This window comes from Phoxinus phoxinus (assembly GCF_949152265.1).
Source record: "Phoxinus phoxinus genome assembly, chromosome: 15".
NCBI lineage: Eukaryota > Metazoa > Chordata > Actinopteri > Cypriniformes > Leuciscidae > Phoxinus > Phoxinus phoxinus.
In genome coordinates, this window is record NC_136890.1 from 23,259,014 (window position 1) to 23,282,719 (window position 23,706).

The window sequence follows — 23,706 nt, forward strand, 5'->3', positions numbered from 1 at the left end:
AAAGAATCCTGAAAATGTTTTATCATGGTTTCCACAAAATTGAGCAGAACAACTGTTTTCAACATTGATAGGAATAAATTACATTTTCACTATATTACTGGTTTTACTGTATTTTTTATAAAATAAATGTAACATGGTGAGCATAAAATACTTATTTCAAAAACATAATAAAGTAAAGTTTACCTCACCACAGCAGTGTACCTCACAAATTATTATAAAAAATTATTCCTAAATTCCAGGTTAGATTTCTCTCCAAAAATCATTGAGCTTTGAAATGAATCCTCATGTATCATGTAAACATCTTATTTATAGACCGCTTTCACTGGGGAATGCACATCAATTATAGAAACCACAGTTAGCTTAGGGGTTAATGCTGTATAACAAATGTGTATCTTTAAATGAATTATGCAGGGTGATTCACTTAACCTGTCTCTACGTGAAGGGTTTATTTTATTGCACTCTTATTTTTTGGTGTATTTCTCTGAGATGTCTAAATAAAATATCAAGGAGTTTTTTCAAAGAGCAGGTTATCTTTGCTGTAAGTTGAGCGTGTTTTTGGACGTGCCGATGCAGACCAGCAAATCACAAGCGCGTGATGCGACCATTTTCATATCACTCAAATGATTTTTGAATCGATTATAGAGTTGCTTAGACCCCTGTGGGTACGTGAGCTAGATTTTTGTTTTTACCAAAAAGAAACAAAAATGGCTTGGATATGCTGGAGAATTTCTCAATAGACAATGAAACGCTCCTCAGCGAGACCCCCACTGAGAGCAGAAATGGGGCCAGCCAAAGATCTCAGCTGGAGGAAATGTGTCTGTGATGCTGCAGCCAGACACATACTCCAAATGACAAATTATCATTGGTCCTAATTCTTTTTTAAATCAGAAGAGGAATTTGGGCCACATGGAGCTCCATTACGTTGGCCTACACATGGGTTTTCCCCTACTTCTGGAACACGTTGAGCTCTCTTGTGCATTGCTCAGTAGTTTGTTATCCCATGCACTTGTTCTGTTTTTTTTATTATTCATATTTGAATTGATTGCCATGAGTAAGAGGATCTTGGCATCCTGAAGTGTGCTGATAAATTAATTTTTAATGTCTAATTAATTCCTTTGTTGCTGCAATGTTGTAAAAAATGAATAGCCATTAAATATAAAGGAAAATAATAAAATGGCTGGATGGAATTGGCTGTGCATGCAGGAAATCAGTACAATGTTAATGTTATATTCACTCCATCTCTGTTGAAGCAGATGCACTGCGGAAGCCTCGTCTGTTGAAGAGCTTCTCGTGTGTGTTGGAGAACCTACGTGTGGCACTCTTCCCCTCCGTGGAGGTCTTCGAATCTGACCTGCTCCAGCTGCTCAATACAGACTGCCAGAATACAGTAAGCTATGACTCCAACCAAGCATTTATGCAATTCAATAATGTATATTCAGTAAGTATATATTTTTTACAGAACTTTTGATGTGACTTCTTCTTAAAGGGGTCATCTTTAAACGGGTGTTTTTGTCTTTTAAAGTACACATGTTCTAAGTAAAGGTTCATTAGGTCCTATTTCTAACCATAAAAAAAATCTGTGCAGAAATGTGTTGCACAAACTATTGTAATCAGACTGAAGTTGGGAATATTACATCAATCATAACATAAAAGTTTTCTTTTGCCATTGTAGAACTTCCCTATTTGCACACATTTTCATCACCCAAAATATTTTATTTATTCCAGAATCTAAAGTTTCCATTCAATAGGAGGGTTAATGAGATTAAGTGAGTTGTATTTGGATGATTGAAACAAATGACACGGTTTACCCCTCCTGACATTCAGAGAAACAATCGTTTCGGCATATCACACACTATGGCATCGGTCGGTATCGATGTTCGGTCCAGATTATCTGTTAATGTGAGGCTTTTACAGATCAAATCTTAAACCTCCCAATCTGCTCGCGGACACACCAGGGCCGCCCCGACAATGTCAAACATATTTGATATTTAGAATTTTAAATCGGATGAGTACGTCAGTACTTCTACAGTAGCCAACGAGAGAAAAGTATACAAGGAGACGGAAGTGACGGAACTTTTGAAATGGCGATCATCGAAACAAGCAGCTGTACGGGTCCATTGTATTATGGAGATGAAGGAACAGCTGCTCGAAATGTGGCAACAACACAACAGCCTTTATAGTGTCTTCTCATATAATGTCTACAGGAAATTGCCGTGACACTGTATTCATTTGTTTACATTTTGCTTCCCCTAGAGATCACGTGAGGTGCGAAATCTGGCATGATAATCTTAAGAATATCATGTAGTGTGTGATATGCCACGATTTTTAAATCTTGTAGTTTGTGCAGGTTTGAGATTTGAAAGAAAGAAAATGCAGAGTTAAACTGCACAATGGCTCCTAAAAAGTCTCTGTTTTGGTCCATTTACACCGAAACGCAACCCTGGAGTTCTCAAACTAAAACAGGGTCTGCAGCGTTTCAGAAAGTCTCCGGTTTAGAGGGTCGAAACTCTGTAGTGTAGTGTACGTAGACGGCAGGTGTAACCGTAGCAAAAGTTATGCATTTTAAAACGAAAATGCGCTAGTGTAAACAGGGTCTTAAAAACTCTTGTAGTCTGAGCCGGGCTTTAGTCTCTTTTGCATGCTGAAATAAATAACCAAAATATAAAGGACTTTGTTGAGCATTGCCTTCTGTGCTTCAGCAAATGCACAGGTGGTCTGAACACAGTCTGAATAAAGTAGTCTGCAATGGAAATCATTGTTGATTTCATTGGCACAGTGTAATGGGGTTTGTATTAGAATGTAGACCGTTCTACAGACATGTGTGTTCCAGATTTCTGTGATTAGAGTCGCATTGTCTCTCTCTCTGATCAGCCTCACATATACATTATAAATCCACCAAAATTCTCTACAGTCACAAACACCATCTGCTCCTGTTTTTCCATAATAAATATCTAAATGATCAAAGTGAGTGCAAAGCTTAAAAACTTCAGATGATAAAGATTGTTGAGTTTGGTGTGTTGATGCAGCCTAGTTAATGGCTGAGGCTGGTAATTGAAAGGCTAAGAGCCATAACCAGTGTCTTGACAGGCAATGCTGTTGACTTTTGAAGCTACAGTACCATTCAAAAGTTTGGAGTCAATAAGATTTTTTTTCCAAATAAATTAATACTTTTATTCAGCAAGGATGCATTAAATTGATCAAAAGCGATAGGCAATACTTTTTTTTATACATATTTATAATAATAAGAAATGTTTCTTGAGCACCAAATCAGCATATTAGAATGATTTCTGGAAGATCATGTAAGACTGAAGACTGGAGTAACGGTTGCTGAAAATTCAGCATGTTTTTAGAAACCTGCATGTTTTCTTTTTCTGTGGAACACCATAATGTACTAAATTAGATTGACATTTACATCATTATTCACTGAAAGTCTTGCTAAAAGAGATGTTATTTACCTCTGAAATGGATTTATTGCACACATACATGTTGTTTATCACTTGATGCTTTGTGTCACGCTTAAATAAGACAAAGTAGGAAAGTACTTAAATAAGGAAAGTGTCAGTAAATGAGCACAGATTTGTAATTTTGATAGTTTGATTTGGAGCCGTGGTCCATGACCTCTCCATGAGCACCTCGAGTAAGAAGCTTTATTATGGAAATTTCTTCTCCCCTCTCTTCAATTCTTACAGGGACAATTTGGATTGTGGGAGGGAGCAGTGCAGTTTTTATAAGATGGTCTGTATTCCAGTGTGGTTGTGTTTCAGGCCCTCTGCAGTCTTGTGTATGTGTGTGTGTGTGTGTGTGTGTGTGTGTGTGTGTGTGTGTGTGTGTTTGTGTGTGCTGCTGTATGGAGCCTGGACCCCGGTAACCATGTTTGACAGATGCACTCATGCGTTTGCAATTATTTACACACTGCAGACACACCGCTTTGGTCATCCCTTAAACAGCGAGAGAGAGAGAGAGAGAGAGAGAGAGAGAGAGAGAGAGAGAGAGAGAAAGAAAGAGAGAGAGAGAGAGAGAGAGAGAGAGAGATACTGTAACAGTAGAGGGACAAGAGGGGTAAAATTGAAGAAGTGGAAATGGATAACAATGTCATTTTTGACAGCTTGTGACAAACCTTTTGTTTCTCATCCTTTCATGGTGGTGCTTCTCTGTGTGTATATGGTGTGAGGCAGAAAAACTTTCAGTATTCTTTAATCAGGTGTCCCAAACACAGCTTTAGAAACCTAGACAGACATATGCACCTACAGTACTTTACAGAAGAGCCTGTTTTAATTGTGCTCAGGTTGTGTCACTTTCCCTGCGGTGTCAGCGGAATGTCAGATGAACTATTTTAGCCGAGCTAAAATCAGCTCCTAGGACGTCACTTGTTGTCATATTGAAGTAAGCCTCTTTTTGTTATTCTTGGTGTATTTATGGTAATATAACAGAGCTTGGAATTTATTTTAGTACTTTTTATTATAGTGCTTGCAAGGCAGTACTGTATTGATATTCGTCAGACGTTCTGGGTTGGGTTGTGTTTCTTTAAATCCTTAATGTCAGGTACTGTATTAAACTTCTGCTATTAATTCACCCTGAACCGCTTACTGTATAGACTCCAAACTTTGTTGTGTAGACAATTCAGCCTTCGGGGTTCTATCGATCTATTAACTTTATACTTAAATTTAAAGATTCAATTTAAGATTGAAACCCTGTTGCTGAATGTTCAGCATTCACAATCTTCACCTATGCAAACATGTTAACTCTATTCTTTTGCTGCTTATAAGCACTGGCATTTCCTTCCTTATTAATTATATAAAACATTTCTACTAAAAATAAATACAAATCAGTGTAAATTACAATTAGCTAATAATAAAAATATAATATTCTTCTTATAAGTAATTCATTAATTAATTAGTATAATAATATTATAAAATATCTACAAATTAATATTTTTGCTGTGATTTCTTTATGAAGTACTGTGTGTTTTTATTTTTAAATCCCTTTGTCAATGAAATACAAACACTGACAGATGTGTTGGATTTCATAGTAAGGTCATTTCTAATTTTAGATCAATCAATAATTCATTATGTTTTTGTCCTCATCGCAGGTCAAGGGTTCTCATGCTCAACAAATGTGATGAAAGACAGGTGACCTCCAGCTCAAAGATTTACTGTACAACAGAGGATCTTTAGCAGGGTCAGAGGTGATTAGATTAATCCATCATCTGTGATTGGCAAGCAGCTTTGAATAAAAAAAAGTGCACTTTCTTCATTGTGTTAACAAGAAAGATGGAGACAATGGTGACAGAAAACAAAAAGAGAAATCAAGATAAATAGTATGAGAGAACGGATGAGGGAATATTCATCAGAATCTGTGCACTCTCATCGCCTGACGTCACTTCTCTGCAGCTCTGAGGTGATAATTCACATGTGATAGCAGTTGACAGCAGGCTCTAATTGGCCCTCGTGTGGGTGGTTGACCTTTAGAGAGTGTGACTCTCAATGCATTGTCATCAGGATATTGTTGATGCTCTGAACACATCTCTCATTCTGTGAAAGATGTATGAAATCTTAACCGTCAGAGGTGTGTATATCTGGGCAGGTGAAAGAAAAAGGAGGGGATTGTTGTTTTTAACAGGATTGATACTCATAGTGTGAGCACAGAGTTTCATCTTAAATATTAATACATTATTAAAATCGCATATTATATCTGTCAATATTATTTAATAGACCTGAGGTTACACAAGTTAATAAAAATATGATTGTTCATTATTAGTTCATGATAATAAAGGTTAATTAATACTATAAGAAATGTATTGCTCATTGTTTGTGAATGTTAGTTAATGCATTAACTAACGTGAACTAATGGGACCTTAAAGGGTTAGTTCACCCAAAAATGAAAATTCAGTCAGTAATTACTCATCCTCATGTTGTTCCAACCATCTAAGTCTTTCGTTCATCTTCGGATCAAAAATTAAGATATTTTTGATGAAATCTGAAGGTAGTCTCACTCCTCCATAGCCTTCCAGAGGGACCCAAACTCGCCGGCCCAGAATAGTTATTAAAACATTGTTACAATAGTCCAAGTGACTACAGTGGCTCTGCATTAAGTTTATCATGCGACGTCAATACTTTATGTGCGGAAAAACAAAAAAAATAACGACTTTATTCCACTTCATTTCCTTCTCTCTGGTCCTCGAGTTAGTTCATGTAGTGTTTTAGCGCAGCGCGTCTGTGTTGCACGTCACCACGCATCACACACATGACCAGTGTCGGCCAATAGTGAGTCTACGTGGTGACGTGCAACACAGACGCGCTGCGCTAAAACACTACGTGAACTAACTCGAGGCCCAGAGAGAAGGAAATGAATAGTGGAATAAAGTCATTATTTTTGTTGTTTTTCCGCACATAAAGTATTGACGTCGCATGATAAACTTAAAGTAATTACTGACTGAATTTTCATTTTTGGGTGAACTAACCCTTTAATGTACAGTGTCAAAGATGAAGTTTTGTCAAAATTGTAAGATTAACTTTGAATGGTTGGAGTTTCCTGTATAATTATAATAACGTTGTAATTTTCATCTATTATTACAAATATTTGTTTTAAAGAAAACATAATATTTTATAAAATATGATGATAAAACCTAATATTTAATAAGTAATAAATGTGTAATTAATTTTTTTTAAATGATAAAGGCGCTTGAGGCGGTAGGCTGGAGTGAGTTGCCAGAGGGACAGACAAACTCACTCCAGCCCACCGCCTCGAGTGCCTATGACGGCAGACTCTGCTTAGTCATACTCGATGGCACCGCAGATTCCCCACAGCAGCGAGGGCTGTATGACAGCGCGTTCCTCTTTCTTTCCGGATTTTGGCACCAATGTAACAAGTTTGTTATTCAGGGAAGAAGGAGGCGGGACCCGGCGAACGTTTCACTACTTTAATCATATAAAATAAACAAACATAAAAGGAAAGTAACAGCACACACATAAACAAACATAACGTAAATGTCCAGGCCTGGTCCTCTCTCGTCCTTCACTGTCCTTTTCCTTTTATGTTTCCGTAGCTCCTCTGTGAGAGATACGAGACCGGTGTGGTGCGTATGAATGGACAGAAACACAAAATTATGCCTAAATCCCAGGCATTTTCCCAGATTTTTCGAGTATCCTTGCAAGCACAGTTTTAAATGAAGTCTTAATTGAACTTAAAGAGTTGTCACATGCACACTGTGCTCGCCACACACAATGACCACTCTTTGTCATAAATTCCTGCAACAGCTCCAGAGTTGCTGTAGGCCTCTTGGTATTCTCTCTGAACGGTTTTCTCCTGGCTCTTTCACTTTTCAGGATTTAAGTCTTCAGCTTTGATATTTAACCACTGTTTATGATAAAACTTGGATCCAAGAAAAATCCTCATTATTAAGTCCTGTCCTTGTCCTGTTCTTCATCCTTCTCCACAACTTTCCTCATCTCATCCTTGACCTTATCCCTCTCCTCATCCATATCTTTGCCCTCATCTTCGTCTTTATCCTTATCCTGATTGAGAACACTGCTTGCTAGCAGCTGCATAAAATAAGCCTTGGCCCAAAGCTTGAAGACTCAATTATCATTGCTATTTTTGCTCACTGTTTGGCAAAGCCTGGTGAATCTGGGCTGTTTGTCTAGATCTTTATTTTCAGACCTGCCTCAAAAAACCTTATACAACCTATGTTAATTCAAATCGTACATAAAAATGTAAGCACAGAAGAACCATACGAACTTAGTCACAGCAGAGGGAGCTGCATACACGCCATTGATCTGACAGCTTTGACACAGAGTTTTGTCCAAGGATAGGATTTTTAGGTAATGTGAAATATCCAACAGTTTCCCCCCATATTACAATTTTCAATAATTCCCTCATACAGTCTTGCAAGATTTTATCTTTTTCATTTCACTTGTGTTTCATTTCATACAGAGCGTTGATTAAACTATGATTTAGCTTATTGACTAGATGTTTTGAAAATACTTATTTTTTTTCTTTTTTTTTATATCAAGAGCTGCTCACAGTTATTCAATTAGATATGAGTGACATGCAAAGACGGTCTTAAAGAACACAATGAGACTAAATTGAATGTAACTGTCTAAAGTGCAGTGCTGCATAAATGGCTACACTGGTCTCAGATGTAATCATTGCTGATGTTTGATTACTGTTTTCAATGTTCAGAGAATAAAAGTTACCATGGTGCTTTTCAATTTATGAATTTTCAATTTAGGACACTACTTGGTACATTGCTGCCCCAACTGAACATTTTCTGAAACCCCTTCTCTCAATGATTGACCTTTAATATGAATGTAAAGAGCCCCTCCATGTTGTGGGAAGCTGGCGCAGCTTAATCTACCACTCTAGCATTAGCTGGTTTATCCATTTCTGAGCATCTGGGTAACTTTTTGGTGCTTTTGACTGGCTAGGTAAAAAAGATTGTCTGCCGGAGGTTTGAGCTATGTTGTCACATTGGTGCAGAACATTTTTGTGTTTGGCATCTGCGTTTGTATATTTTTGTACATCTGTGCATTTGTGTCTTTTGTTGATGTACTGCTTAGCAGAGGGCAATGATTAGCATCATCAATGAGAGGTGTTTGTCAGCTGAAACAATTGAAAGCTGTGTGTGTGTGTGTGAGAGAGTGAGAGAGGCTGAGTGGGCGGATGTGGATAACATGCTAATGATACTGCTGTTACACTTCCTGCATGACTCATCACAGTTTGAGCCAGCACACTCTCTCAGTGTGGGCACACACACACACTCACAATCTTTTAAAGCCTGAGATATGGTATATAACTGTATTCATTCGGCTCTTTCTGAAGGCTTGCTGGGATGCTCATAAGCATCATAAGGAACATACAGTTTGTGATAAAACCGCTTTTCAAATGCTACTAAACTTTAAGATGTGCACTGAAATCACAAAACCTGATCTGAGCACTTAGCTGTGGTATAAACTAATAATTAAAACTGCCACTAATCATTTAATAACATGGTTAAAGTCAACATGAAATCCAAATATACAAATATAAACTTTTTTTTTTATATATGGAATATTGCAGTGTTTATTATAAATATGTTTAAAATTCATGTGCCCTCGTAATCTTCCCCTCCCTCTTGCAAAAATGTCTCTTCACTAATGACATGTTTTCAGTGCAAGGGTAAAACTTTTAGTGCATATTACTTGCACCTTTAAGGGTTAATGGTAATTGTTTCTTGGTTATTTGAGCATTTACACATTTGGTCACTGTTTATACCCTGAATAATTGCCTCCTTATTCCCGGTTCTTTCACAAGCCATTTGTCAATAAATCCCAATAAATTTGATTGTACATTTTATGAAATCCATTAAAAGTCTATTATGCGGGAAGAGCTGCAGTGCAGATTCAAATTAATATAAGGAAGCTCGTCTTTGTTCTCTGACTTACCCTTGACTCTGAGTTCTTTCGACCGCATTGCCATTTCGCAGAAGTCAATAGCTTAGTGAGACCCTTTTATGATTTTCAAAGAACTGAGGACTTGCTGACCAAAGAATTCTTTTGTGTCAGAGTTATGTAAATTATTCATGCTCCCCTTCAACTCCATAAGTATAGTTTGCTGCCACAATAATTCAATTGAGTATTGATTAAAGAAACTAATGGCTGCGTCATTATATTATGTGTTTTTGACATGTATAAATAAAATACAATTTTATGTGAAAACGTATTAACATCTTTATTTTTTAAACGATCTAAACAAAAGAATAATTTTTATTTATTTATTTATTTAAATACGCATAGCTGGCATTGGAGGGGACCAGGGTGTCACGGGTGGTCACGCAAGGCAGACGAAGATGAAGAATAAAGTTCCAATACGAAGTTTAATGAGGGTAATACAAATAATACTAGGACAGGAAGGACGTTTACATGCAACCAAATAATCCGTTAGTAATCGGATTGACAGTTTAATCGGACTGAAAAGCCTTCATGTAAACACCTTAATCGATCCGATTGGGTTTGATCCGAATGGAATTTCGATCGGATTGAAAGGGTGGTTTATTCCTATTCTAATCCGATCGAGAGAACATGTAAACACTTGATCGGATTGAAAACTGAAAGTCAAAGGACTGCACATGTGCAATGACGTAGAAATGGCGTAATGACGCGTGGAATGAGCTGATTTTCATGTTGAATAAAGTGTCATAAATAAGTGTCCCGTCATCCTAAAATTGTCTTTTCCCTCAGCATCAATCGGAATGAATTCAGTCCGATTGAAACAGAAGTTGTGCATGTAAACATAGCCACTAAATGCAAGGCAGACCGAACAAGGAGTGCAGGAGAAGGAATAACTTAAGTAGTGAACACAAACGAGTTTGATTAATTACACACAGCTGACACATATGAACTAATAATGACGGTGACCAAGGAGACAAATGAGTGGCGGGAATCTGAACAAGGAAATACGTGACAATGAACAAACTGAAAGTCCATGAACAAAACTAAACATAATGGTGACACAGGGATACTGTTCTGTTCTTGTCTTATGACAAAGGTCAAAGGTCTTCTCATTGTGTCTAATGTAGGGGGTCCCTAACAATTAAAATTTTGTCCAGGGCCCTGTGAATTTAATCGACAACCCCTGTAAATACTTTAAATAATACTAATTTGGTGTATAATTGCGTTCTTTAAAAAACAAGTTTTTGTTTGGTGTATAATTTTGCATTAATAAAGTTAGTCACTTCTCAATGGACGAAACTATGAAACCTCTTCCCTCGATCATCAGCCCACTGGTATTAAATAAATGCTGATGACACTCCACAGTCACGCCCCCTCCTCCCCGAAATAACAGACACTCTCTATTCATTTAATCTGCTCACTACAGAGAAATAACCTTCAGAAACCAATTTTATTTTTCCAGGGGAAAAAAACCTTCTTCAATTCTTGTGTCTGAATGGGACGATGACCCTCACCCCTCTAGAGCTTGTCTTTTCTTGCTGCTATTATTCCTATATTTGGTTTAAATGACCTTCCCAATCACTCGCCTGAACCAGACTATTCAACACACAGAAGGTTCTTTAAAATCAACTTACTGGCCCACATTTAATCTTCTATACTTCTTGTTAATGGAGTTGGCTTTTGTTCATATTGGTGACAGTTAATCGTGAGTATTGTCAAAGTGAAAGTAGTACTTGCGAAAGTCCTACTTTTTTATTTGAATGGCCTTTGTAACAACCTTTATTTAAAAAAAAACTGACTATCAAGACTTGAGGTGAAATAAGAGAAAAGTCGGTTGTCATTTTTACGGCATGACATTGTGATCCAACCCACACATGAGTTAAATAAGTTATATTCCTTTAGAAAGTATTGAAGTCTTTCATGAAGATTCAAATGCAACTGTTTCTATTTTTAAGTCTTCTGTTCTGATTCCACCATCAAAAACATCAAAGACATTTTGGTTTGAGGCTGAATTTGCTGCGTGTGATGCCAATGGGAGCACGTATATTCCCTGCAAACTAAAATACCCCCCCAAAAAACAAGAAATAAATACAGAACTTTGAGTGAAGGGACTTAACCGGCTCTCTCTTTTTGCATGCGAACTTGATCTTCTAAAGAGAAATGCCTTGGTGTGAGACAACCACATAAACAGATGCAAAATAAAAACAGCCATTATGTTTTTTCTTCTTCTACTTTGGCACTTAGTATAAGTCTTAGTTTAAACTTTTGCTCGTTCCATAGAAACCTCTCATCTTTTGTGCTTTTTGTTCAATTCACAGTAATATTCCTCCGTCCTTGTTGCTGGCCTTGTTTGTTAAAGGGCCTGTTGTCACTCACGTTGGGCTAGATGATGCGTGACCCGCAGAGTCCAGAAATTTCACAGATGAGAAACAGAGGCCAATGAAAGAGGATAAGTTTGTCATTACTGTGAGATACACTGCGCTGCATTCATCACTCAGAAAAGATTCTCCTCCCTCGCTTTCCTTCTCCTTCAGTCTCTCTCTCACTCAGCCACACGCTTTTGCTCTGTGAAGCTGGAAATGGGGTATGATTTAACTTCAGGCCATTTCATTGTTCCCTTTAAGCTTCTTAGCTCTAAAATATTCATATTTTGGGCACAGGAAGCAAAATCTGTGACAGCACACAGAGAGCAGACAAAAAGGAGAGTGAGAGGAAAAAAAGGACAAGAGTATGAAACAGAAATAAGATATTTCTGTAGCCGATGTGTTAAGATAAGCCACAGACAGACTCGTTTTCCATGCTTATCTTATTCGCTTTATCCTTTGCCTTTCTGTCTATTTCCTGACTTTCTGTCCATCCACCTTGTCTTTTTAAAAGTAATAGTTAAAAATGAAAATACTGTCGTTATTTACTCACCCTCCTGTCTTTCCAAACTTGTGTGGCACACTTTTTTTCTTCTGTCAAACTTTCTATATAATGGGAGTGAATGAGGATTGGATTTTTCAGGCTTCATTATGACAGAAACGAATCATCAAAGTGATCGAAAGTGTCATTGAAGGCAAAAATTGCCCTTACTCACCCAAACTATTTTTTTTTAAAATGTTGGTAACCAGACTTCCAAAAAATATGAAAGTCAATGGGTGCTGTCTACTGTCTGGTTACCAACATTCTTTAAAATATATTTTGTATTAAACAGAAAAATCTCTTGCAGTACATCTGTAATGCAGTACACTCTATGCCTGTTTGTGTTTAAGGTAGAGTGTGTTGTTAGGTTCAGCGTCAAAGCATATTGGACTAATTATATATCATTATATTGTTATCAACTTGTTGCAGTGAGCAGTGTGTATGCTGCTTATGACACACATATGTCGCTTGTATCATTCCCTAGGGAGTAAATTGGCAGTGACATACATGCACACTCGTACACAAAGCTCATTTGATAGGATTTAAGCCATGGTGACATATACTTGTCTCATCACTGTGTGGTTAGTGGCTCAGCTTCTTGCTTGTTGTTGCTGCTAATTTGGTTTTTAATGGAAAGGAGTGACACAGATAACAAAGTGATGAAACACACCCTAATCAGAAGCCATGGATAAAGAGAGAAGTAAACCCACTGAAGGCACGTGGTGGAGAATGTGAAGTCTGAACCATTTTGTTTATTATTATTTTTTTTTTTTATGTTTATTATTTACATTATAATTCAAATATACCCTACTGTTTAAATGTTTGGAGTCAGTAATATTTTATTTTTAGTTTCTTACATAAATTAATAAGGATTAAAATGGATGGATTAAACATGGATTGAAGACTTTTATGCTGTTAAATTCTATTTGTCTTTTACACTTTAGATTCATCAAAGAATAAGGAAAAACATGTATCACAGTTTCTATAAAGATGTTAAGGAACACAATTGTTTTGAGTATTAAGGCAATAGATTCCATGACCTGAAGTTTTAATCCCTGTGTTCCTCAAAGTGGGACTGTTAATTCCCACATTAATGTGTTCTGTCTGTCCTGCAGAGCCTGTAAGCCATCCCACCGACCTTCCGCTGTCACGCAAAAGAACGCTGCGCTGGGCTGCATCACCTTAGGGCTTTGTGTTACATGTATTTGCTAAAAACAGGCACATCGCTACGTGATTTAATTACTTAATTATCTCTCTCGACTGAGAACACTTTTGTTCGTGAAAACTGGCATAGCCTCTTCCATTGCTGAAATAAATAATTGCTGAATATAGTGTCCCTGGAGTACTCTATTTCTCTCGGCTTGTTGCACCAAAGCGATTCACAGTGTTCTTCCAGATAATTGGACCTCAGATTTGTCATATCTCCCACAGGTGATTTGAGACTGTTGACCAAAAGTAAGCCTTAGAAGACATCAAAAACGGCTATACTGTACCTCACAGGGCCACAACCACCAACAAGTCAGAAAATTCATTGATCAATATAGGCTTTTCCATAACAATCGTTTGGTCTGGTACGTATTGTATGTATTGGTGCCTTATCGTATCTTGAATATTTTTGTTACATCCCTGGTAGCTCACAAAACTACTGAATGTCCTCCTCCTCTGGGTTCTTGCTAGTGATTTAAATGTACATTATTGTTCAAAAGTTTGGGGTCGGTAAGATTTTTTCAAATATTTTTGAAAGCACATCAAGGTTGCATGCATGTATTTAATCAAAAACACAGTAAAAACAGTAATATTGTGAAATAATATTACAAATCAGAAGAGCAGCATGAACATTCCACTAAACTTCTCCTTTTGTGTTCTACGGAACAAAGAAAGTCATACATGTTTGGAACGACATGAGGGTGAGTAAATGATGACAGAATGTCAATTTTTGGGTAAACTATCCCTTTTTTGGGGGGTTTAGCTTTGTGTTTAAAACAATGATGACATTTTACCGAAAGATATTTAGTCTCAATTTATTTATCGTACTAAAATATCAAATGAAATGTACCTCTCAAGTCATCATTCACATCTATATCACTGGCAAGAACTCATCAGACTCATGGAAATGCGCAGATCTAACCTATTAAGCCATGAACGCGGCACAAAACTGCATTACATCCACTTAAAGGAAAGATTTTAGAGGTACTCTGATGGTCGCTGCAGTAGCTGGGTGATTCATGGCGTAAAGTGGGATACGCGCGGACTGCTTCTTGTAGGCCTGCATATAAAACACTGCACACAATTGATATGCTAATTGGAGGAGCGGTGAGTGGGAGGCCTGAGCAGATAGATGCGACTCTCACCCTGAGGAGAAGTGAGAGAGAAAAGCTGTTAGTCCCATACCTTCTTTTACAGATCCTCTGTAATGCTGCAATTAATAACATCTGACTGCTGCTGCCACACCGTCTCAGAGCCGATATACCCGCTGTCTGCCAAGAGTCTCCACACAATGGCAGCAGGCTGTCATTTAATTGATGCCTGGACACTGACTTACAAAGACAGCTGCTGGTCTTGGAGTTGCATCCCCAATATTTAGATACTGGTGACAGTTTTCAGAGACTGGGGTGCACGTATCTGTGATGGTTTATAATGTAACTGTAAGGGACATTGACAACTTGTGTTACAACTATCTGACCTTTTCTGGATTTTGCTAGGACGGTTTTGAAGCCGTAACTCCAGTGCTGGGGGAAAACTAACTGAAACTACTAACTTATTTACACTTTTCAGTAGTGTGCTAGTTGTTCAGCTGTTTTCAAAACTCATTTTTTTTTTACAAGCTAATTTTCCCAACAAGTAGCAATGTACATTAAAAGTCAAGGGTTTTTCTCAGCTATGCATAAAATAACCATTTTAGGTTTCGAAAAGAACCTTTCGGTGAACTGTTCTTAAAGCACCATTTATTTAAGAGGGAAGAGCGTTTTAATAATCTAAAGCAGGGGTCTCAAACCTTTTTTATAGCACTAGTTTAGTTTTATAAATGTTCTCGTGGACCAACAGAATATTTGTAATGAAATCGTCAAATTACATCTCCATATAAACTGCATACAATAACAAACTCAAATGAACATTACAACTCCCCATAACGCTCAATCAGTCGGAGCCCTTGTCTTGTTTCCCTGCAATAATACGATCCCAACGAGGAGGGATGGGTGACAGTGTGACTCGAAGTGTGTTGCAAATGTCCAGTCCGCTCCGTAACTTTGTTTTAATGGCTGTCAGTGCAGAAAACATTTAACAGCCTTCTTGACTATCTCTGTATATTCCAGCTTTGTGTTTAATCCAGAAGCCTGCAAGGGAGGATGTCTGAAACATACTTTTCAGCCCGATGTCATAATGCTCTTCATGCACTGACATCGATGCTTGTTTCACACTCATGTTAATATTAGCTAAACTTGTAATTGTGGAATCAATGTTTTCTGAAATCATCCCCTATGTAAATGTGGATAGTGTCTCTTAAAGGGGGAAAGCACAATAAATAATACAGTCGCATAGCTATATAGACAATTTTCCCTGAATGTTCTTGTGACCGAGTTGCAACTCTTCCATGGCCCGGCACTGGGTCGCCACCCGGGGGTTGGGGACCTCTGATCTAAAGAACCTTTCTTGTACAATGGAAAAATTCCATGGATGTTAAAGGTTCTTCATAGATCCGTAGATGCCAGTAAAGCACCTAGCATAAAAATGCTATATTATTGTTTGTTGTTTTGGCATCACTGTTTTTTTAAATATACAGCTGCATTACTGTTCATTCTAGAGAATCTGTTCACATAATTTATGTAAACAAACTGGTTAAAAAAAGATTCAAGATTAAATTTTTTTTTTATTGTTTTTTAAAGTTAAATAGTGCTATTCTTCACTTTTATATAAACTGTAACTGACTTGTAAGTTATATATGCAATATACAATTATCTGTTTATCTGTTTAAGTTTAATGCTGAGACATACTGTAATTTGATCACCTATTTCAGTGGTTTTCCATCGTGATCTTGGAATATCTTAACACTGAACATTTTAGATGTCTCCCTATTTAACACAAGCGCATCAGTAGGAGCTTTAAGATTAAACTGGGTGTACAAGAGTGAAGATATACTGTAAGGGTGACATCCAAAATGAACAGTGCTGGGTTCCCCTAGCACCAGGAGTAAGAAACACTGCCCTGATTGTAATTTAAATGCTTTCAGTGATAAGAAGTGTGTTGTTTGGGTAGCTACAGTTTCAAAGAAGCGTCCCCAGTACCAATCACAATCTAAAATACGGTTCTGTTTTGTTTAGGCTTTACAGTGTGTCTAAACTAGGGGTGAATCATCAAATTCCAGCATCAAATAATTTGTCTGTGATCACTAAAAGTGAAATGCTACACAAAAGGACAAAATAACAGCGAATCAGAACATATATTTACAAAAAGAATTTTGAAAAAAAAAAAATGTCTTTGTTTTGAGTCAGTACGTTTTATTCTTTGCATATTTTCTCTCTGCAAGTTCTACACTCTCTGCTTACAAGAGAAATGCCATTCAGATTCAGTCCCGAGGATAGAACGGATCAATAGAGCTTACATGCCCCTCTTACTTTCCAGCACAGAGTCGTCGGAACTGTGCAGCTTTCAAAAGCAATCCGCACGTTCCATTCCCATTCCTCCTCTGAGGATTAAATGTTAACAGACCTTGTCAGACAGACTCCTCTCTATGGCAGAACATACATGGAATTCCTCTCACGTGTCTGTGTACACAAGCACATGTTCCTGTAATTATGGATAAATGTCTCCTGATCAGAACGGCTTTTAAATTCCCATCACGTGTGTGTTTTCCCGATCAGAACAGGGGTGCGGAGGGACGCTCGGTTGTGGTGCAGGAGCGCAGGCTGCTGGTTGGGGTCCACAACGGCTGGGGTTGGGTGGAGAAGCCTCATGTGTTGGTGCTGGAACGTGAGGTCACAGCGAGCGGAGCAACCAGGGCTCGTGGAGCCAGCGCAGGCGGAGGCTTCAGGCAGACCTCCACAGACAAACTCAGGTGGGTAGATTCCATCTGGTCCGCTAATTTCCCATAATTCTGAGAAATGTTGCCAAACTTCCATGGACCTCACTTCCAGTTGCATCCACATTTATTGAAATTCTTTTTTACCAGCTATCGTGGATCTTTAATGATCTGTTTTTCAACTACAACTGTCATAATTCTCATACTACTGTCTATAAAGAGATCAATGATTGATCGGTGTCCTCCCGGCTTGTGCTGGATGCTCTCAGAAATTCAGAAATTATTTTGCTCACCCTTCATGTTGTTTCTGTATTGATTTCTTTTTTAAAAGGAACACAAGAAGAGAACTTTTGAAGGAAATTCACACTGCTTTCCTTCACACAATGAAATCAAGCAGTGCCCAGGTGCTGTCAGGCTTCGAAACTGACATAAATCACATACAAGTTTTCTAAAGTCATACTATAGCTTTGTTTGAGGAACAAACTGAATATTTGTATTTAAATAATTTAATACTATTTAACTTAAATACATTTAATTTATATAACAAATAAATCATAATATTTTTATTTAATTAAATATTTAAAATCTCCAACTGCTCTATAATTCTCTCAAATCTCATTTGCGCATGCACATTTTCAAACTTAACACATCAACACTCATCATCACCAAGGCTGCATTTAGTAGATCACACAATCAAAATAATAATAATAAAATAACGATGAATAAATTAGTGTAAACTAAAGAATATTATTTTTATTTTTTTGCAGCTTTTACTCCAGTTCTCAGTATGTCATGATCTGTCAGAAATAATTTCTAATATGCTGATTTAGTGCTCAAGTAACATTTATTATTATCAATGTTGAAAACAGATGCTCAATATTTTTGTGCAAACATGATACATTTTCCCAGGATTTATTTGCTGAATAGGATTTATTTGAAATAGAAATGTTTTGTAACATTATACATGTCTTTACAGTCATTTTAAAACCATTTAATACATCCTTGCTGAAAAAAAGTATTAATTTCTTTATTTTTCTCAAATTATGAATGACATTGTATGTCATTTTAATTTATTTTAATTTATTCCACATATAAAGCTATTTTATTCATACCACTTCATTCAAACACAGCATCTTGGAGGTTCTTCAAAATATCTTTGTATTACACCTAAGAACACAAGCGTTTCTGTTCTGGAACGACATAAGGGTGCTTAAATGAGCTCAGTATTTTTATTTTTGAATTATTATTTAATATAAACAGCCTATTGTCAGAAAACTCCAGTGTCTGTCTATGGCCTCCTCCAGTCTAATGCTCCATCGGTCCTGTTTCAATACATTTAATTCTCAATCCCTCATTGGTTCTCCTCCCTAGTGCTTACCAAGCAGAGATCCCTGTGTCCTCGCCTCACCTCGTTGGTTTTCATCCCAGTTCATCTCTTATTCAACACGGTCCTTATCAAATATGGATTTTTAGGGTGATTTACACACTTTCTCTCTGGATGTTAAATATTTTAAAAGTATCTTTTGCAGGAAGTATTAAAAACAGTTCTACTTTCTAAATTAAGGTTTCTCGTATTTGCACTCTTCGTTTAATTAAAATGCTGATAAGCCGTTGCAGTACAACGCAAATGAGAAATGAGGGTTTGATTGTTGATGTCTGTTTTACTCTATCTGCTTCTCCTGCTGCAAAAAAATCCCCAGCCCCCACCCCCACAGAGTCACTGCCATGTGAGATCTCGCAGAACAAGTCACTAGCACCATTCGTGTGCGGTGAGAGAAAGAGGTCTATAATTACCCAATGAGGTAATTAGGTGTCTGAGAGAGTGGAGCATCACATTCTGCCCTTTTATAAGAGAGAGAAATTGGGTGTAATTATGGAGACGTTAGCACTAAAAACTTTTACTGCACGTTTTCAACAACACTGCTGTGATGACGGCAGCGAGTGTGTGAAAACCCGTCAAGAATGATGCAAACGATCTGACGCCAACCTTCCAGTTTGCACCTTGTAGTAACGCTGTCTGAAACAAACTTTTCAATTTCATCACTTTTTTTGTGTGTCTTCCTGTATGGAAAAAGTGATGTTAACCTCATTCTGACATTTTAATATTTTTTTTGTACTGTGCTGTGGGTTCATCTAAGATGCTGTGTACGTTATCTCTGTAGCCTGTAACTGCTTATGTAATAAGCTGCAATCATTTTTAAAGGCTTTTTTGAGATTCAGAATCAGACTATAAAGACTAATGTGATGACTAAAGATTCAGTCATAGCAGCAAAAAATAAATAAATAAAATAGGCCATTTGAACTACTTGCAATATTTGAACATTAAGGACCCTATTTTACCGATCTAAGCACATGGTCTAAAGCGCATGGCGCAAGTTCACTTAGGGCGTGTCCGAATTCACTTTTGCTAGTTTAACGACGGGAAAAATAGTCGGCGCGCCAGGCAAATATTTGGCATGTTTGTGTGCTGCTGTGCGTCCCTGTTTAAGCAGAGTGTACGTGCATTTTGGACCCGCCAATAGGCGCACATTACTAACGTGCTCTTTAAATAACAAAAAAATGTATATTGCGCCATTGACTTTAGACCAGGTTTCAGTTGGTCAACAATGTGCCTGAACATACCTTGTTTTCAGACCAGAACGTCCATGGGCGCAAATGCATTTGCTATTTAAACAACGTAGCGCAGGACGTGAAAATGATAACTGTCGGACTGAAACTAGCAAAAAACACTTGCGTCGCACTTGGCGCTGCATTGCGCCGGGTGTAAGATAGGGCCCTAATAGTTTTATTCTCATGTTGCACAAGCATTAAAATAAAAAATTAGATCTCTTTAGCATCTCAAATGTTTCTCCTAGACAAAAATTAGGTTACTTTAACATCAAATTGAGTCTCCTGCTTCTCACACTTATCTCATGAGACAAAAACTCTAACACTCTAACAACGGTCTCCTATAAAGTTTAGACGACACATTTGTCTCTTCTAAAATTTATAGTGCTGTCTCTATAGTGAAACTTAGAAGGAGACAAATATGAGTCTTTCATTTAGGAGAAATATCTGAGCCAGTGTGTTAGACATTGTTGAGATCTCTTCTAAAATGTGTGAGACGTGTGAGAAAAGCAGGAGACTCAATTAATTTTTAATCTCGTATCTTGAGCTTAGAGAAACCCCTGTCAGAGGCCAAAGCCTTGTGGGCAGCACATCGACATCAAGACACAACTGCACCTTAGACAGCCTCGAGTTCGAGCCCCAGCTAAAGGGACCTGCTCCTGTTCCTGTTCCTTTCTCGCCTTTTTCATTGTTTCCTGTCTCCTGTCTCTCCTCCTACTGTCCTGTCCATAAAAGGTGAAAACCCCTAATGTCATAAAAAATAACAATAATAATAAAAAAGAACAACCTTTGTAAGGCAATAAAGACATCTCCCATGTTTCTCACAGCCCATTCTCATTTAGGACTTTCTCTCAGAACTTTCTCATGTCTCAATTGTGCCTACTTTTATTTCTCCTAAGGAATTTTAGGAGAAACATCTGAAATGTTGTTGATACTAAAATGAGAGATACAGTATATGAGAATCACAATTAAGTTTCCTGAGCTTAGGGAAAGCAACCCTTGAGCAATACATTTTTCCTCTGGGTTAAACTCAGGACATAGAACAAACTTTTTTTTTTCTTTTAGCTCAAAATTCGTTCAGTTCCTGCTAAATTGTTGTTCTTTCTCTTTTACCTCTGTATGAGCTTCTAAACCCCATTAGTCAAATTAATATGCCATAGCTGTTTTCTACCTAGAATTTGAATTTCTAAAATTTCTATAATTACATTCACTACCATTCAAACATTTTGGGTTGTCGGTTTTTTATGTTTTTGAAAGAAGTCTCTAATGTAGAATTTTAATATTATTACAATTTAAAATAGCTGTTTTCTATTGTAATAAAATATTTCAGCAGCCATTTTTCCAGTCTAATATTTTTGTGGAAACTGTAATGTTCAAAAGAACAGCATTTATTTGAAATATTTGAAATTTTAATTTTTTTAGTATTATACAATTTTTTGCTGTCACTTTTTAAATTTAATGTGCTCTTGCCCAATAAAAGTTTTCATTTCTTTATAGCCTTATAAAGAAATAGTCTGCTTAATCTATAATAGTCTTTAGATTCAGCAATGTGATGCTGTGCTTTCCCAACTCATAAAACAGTGAACTGAGACACCTGTGTTAATGAATGTCACTTGACTAGTTGTGTTTCTGGGTCAGTGTGGGTGTGTAGGTTCATTACACAAGATTCCATGCCGAGCTCTGATATTTCCATGATCTCAAACTCTGCTTTCTCCCTCCTGCAGTGACGGACTGTCTCTTCGTGGCAGTGTGGAGCTGAAGATGATGAGGGACGTGGTTTTCAGCATCGTCTTCCAGCTCCAGTATGTTTTCTCTTGTCCACTGGTTGGAGATGGGCAGGTGAGTCATATGCTAACAATGTGCCTTTCAAAATTTCGTTCTCAACTTCAATCAGGTGAACATGATACGAGTATGAATCGCATATTTAATGGCACTTTCACTATTTTTTTTCTTTTTTTTCTTTCAATCTAGACATTTTAGGAGTTTTGCTTATGAAACAGTTCTAAAAATATTTTGGAATTACCAGACTGTTTACTTGTTTACCTGAAGTCTGCAGGAACAGCATCACTAACAGCTGTTGGAATGTGTGGGAGGAAGTTTCCCCAAATTGATCTGAAATAAACTGTATTGTTTTTTGAGACCCCTGGCCCTGACCTTGATATGTCTGAAAATTTCGGCCGGGATTTTTGGGATGGTATTGCATCAGTCAAGCACACCATAATGTAATTTTTATTTCCTGACCTACCTCAGAGAAACTGCACTACTGAGTCCTGAGATGCCTGTGTATTACACATTATGAACATAATCATCATTATTTCCATGTTCATGCACGTTCATCATAATATTAAATGGAAATGTATCTTTTCAGGCTGTTTATATGATGTAAGTTGTTGTGAGGTCAGGACGTTTGTTGTTATTGGTCGGTTTGTGTTGCTCCTCTGGTTGTGTACTTGAGAGGAAAGGGATTGTGATTTTGCTGAATAGATGTAGCCATTTTTGGTGACACAAAGACATACTACATATAACGTATACATACATTTTGGGCACTTATGCTCAACAAGGCTACATTTATTTGATCAAAAATACTGTAAAAATAAAGGATAATTGCAACACCTGTGCCACCACCATATTGAAAATGTCATATTCAGCATTTTAGATGTGCCTTTTACAAATGATAGTCTCAAACATTAAGCATAAACACACAATTCAAAATTTGCAGTCAGTGACCGCGTTATTGCATCAAAACCTCTGCTTTACGTCTTTGCCGTTATATAGAGTAGTTCAATAAGTTTGAGACTTCTAGTCAAGTGGAGTCCAGTGAACTTCTGTGACAAGACTCAACTACTGTAACTCTGAGTTTGTAGGGATAGAGGCGAGTTTGCCTTTTCTGTTTACAGCTCTTTCTAATTGAGAATGGATCTAAGAGATAACTCTCACTGTCACGCTCTCACTTTCACTTTTTCCCTCCCTTATCTCATTCCTCTCTCGAGTATTGCCATGTCTCTCTTTGCCTCTCCCTGAGGAAATTAAACAGCCATCCTTGACCAGACAGCCTCAGTAAATAAGCATATTGGGGGGGGGGGGGGGGGGGGGATCTCAGGTTCCAGGCAGCAAGCACAGAAGCAATCCAATCAGGCTTTATGCATCCGCCCGGACCCCCATCCTCCCGTTTCTTTGCTCAGGGCTCTGGTTCAATCTTAACACCCGCAGGATTAGCCCCCTCTAATGAAATGACACAAATGTGCCTCTTTAGTCTATCTAGAACAGTCCCAGAACACACACACACAGTTGTCTGAAAACCCAATACGTCTCCAGGGTGCTTGTTTTTCTCTGCCAGGCAACACAGAAGGTTTTTAAAAACACTTGTCTCTACAGTTAAGTCACAAGAGATATTCCGCCAATTACACGTGTGGGTGGAATCACCATAGTGCTCTATGGGATGGACGCTCTTCGTGACCGGCAATGTAATTTTCCACCTGCGAGGGTTAAAAGAGTCGCCAATTAAAGCCTGTCAGAAAACAAGATGCAGTTCTGTAGGCCTGCTAAATGCTAACTTAATGCTTGCTCATTTTTAAAATGCTGGCTTAATTGGAACCGAGAACTCCTCGGCATTTCAAATTGTTCACGAAGATGAAATTTTCAAGCAATTATATGCAAGTGCGAAGCTTTTTTGGAAACCGAGAATTTCTCGAGCTGTCAAGGCTTCTGGTTGAAGAGACAGGCAGAAGTGTTGGACAAGTATCGCCTCAC

General features: G+C 37.6%; 1 protein-coding gene across 4 annotated transcripts in view; it reads left to right on the top strand.

Annotated features, from left to right (window-relative positions):
• The window catches only part of nphp4 (nephronophthisis 4), a 151,896-nt gene that overhangs the window by 43,911 nt on the left and 84,279 nt on the right, over positions 1 to 23,706 (top strand). For 3 of the 4 annotated variants that reach the window (XR_013800428.1, XR_013800429.1, XM_079637271.1), the window contains exons 6-8: positions 1,251 to 1,387; positions 17,192 to 17,385; positions 21,681 to 21,795. Coding sequence is in view for 2 of the 4 variants with exons in the window: in XM_079637271.1 (XP_079493397.1) it covers positions 1,251 to 1,387; positions 17,192 to 17,385; positions 21,681 to 21,795 (446 nt within the window). In the remaining 2 variants the exon portion in view is untranslated. The remainder of the gene's footprint in view (positions 1 to 1,250; positions 1,388 to 17,191; positions 17,386 to 21,680; positions 21,796 to 23,706) is intronic. The other variant, XM_079637272.1, reaches the window with a different exon arrangement.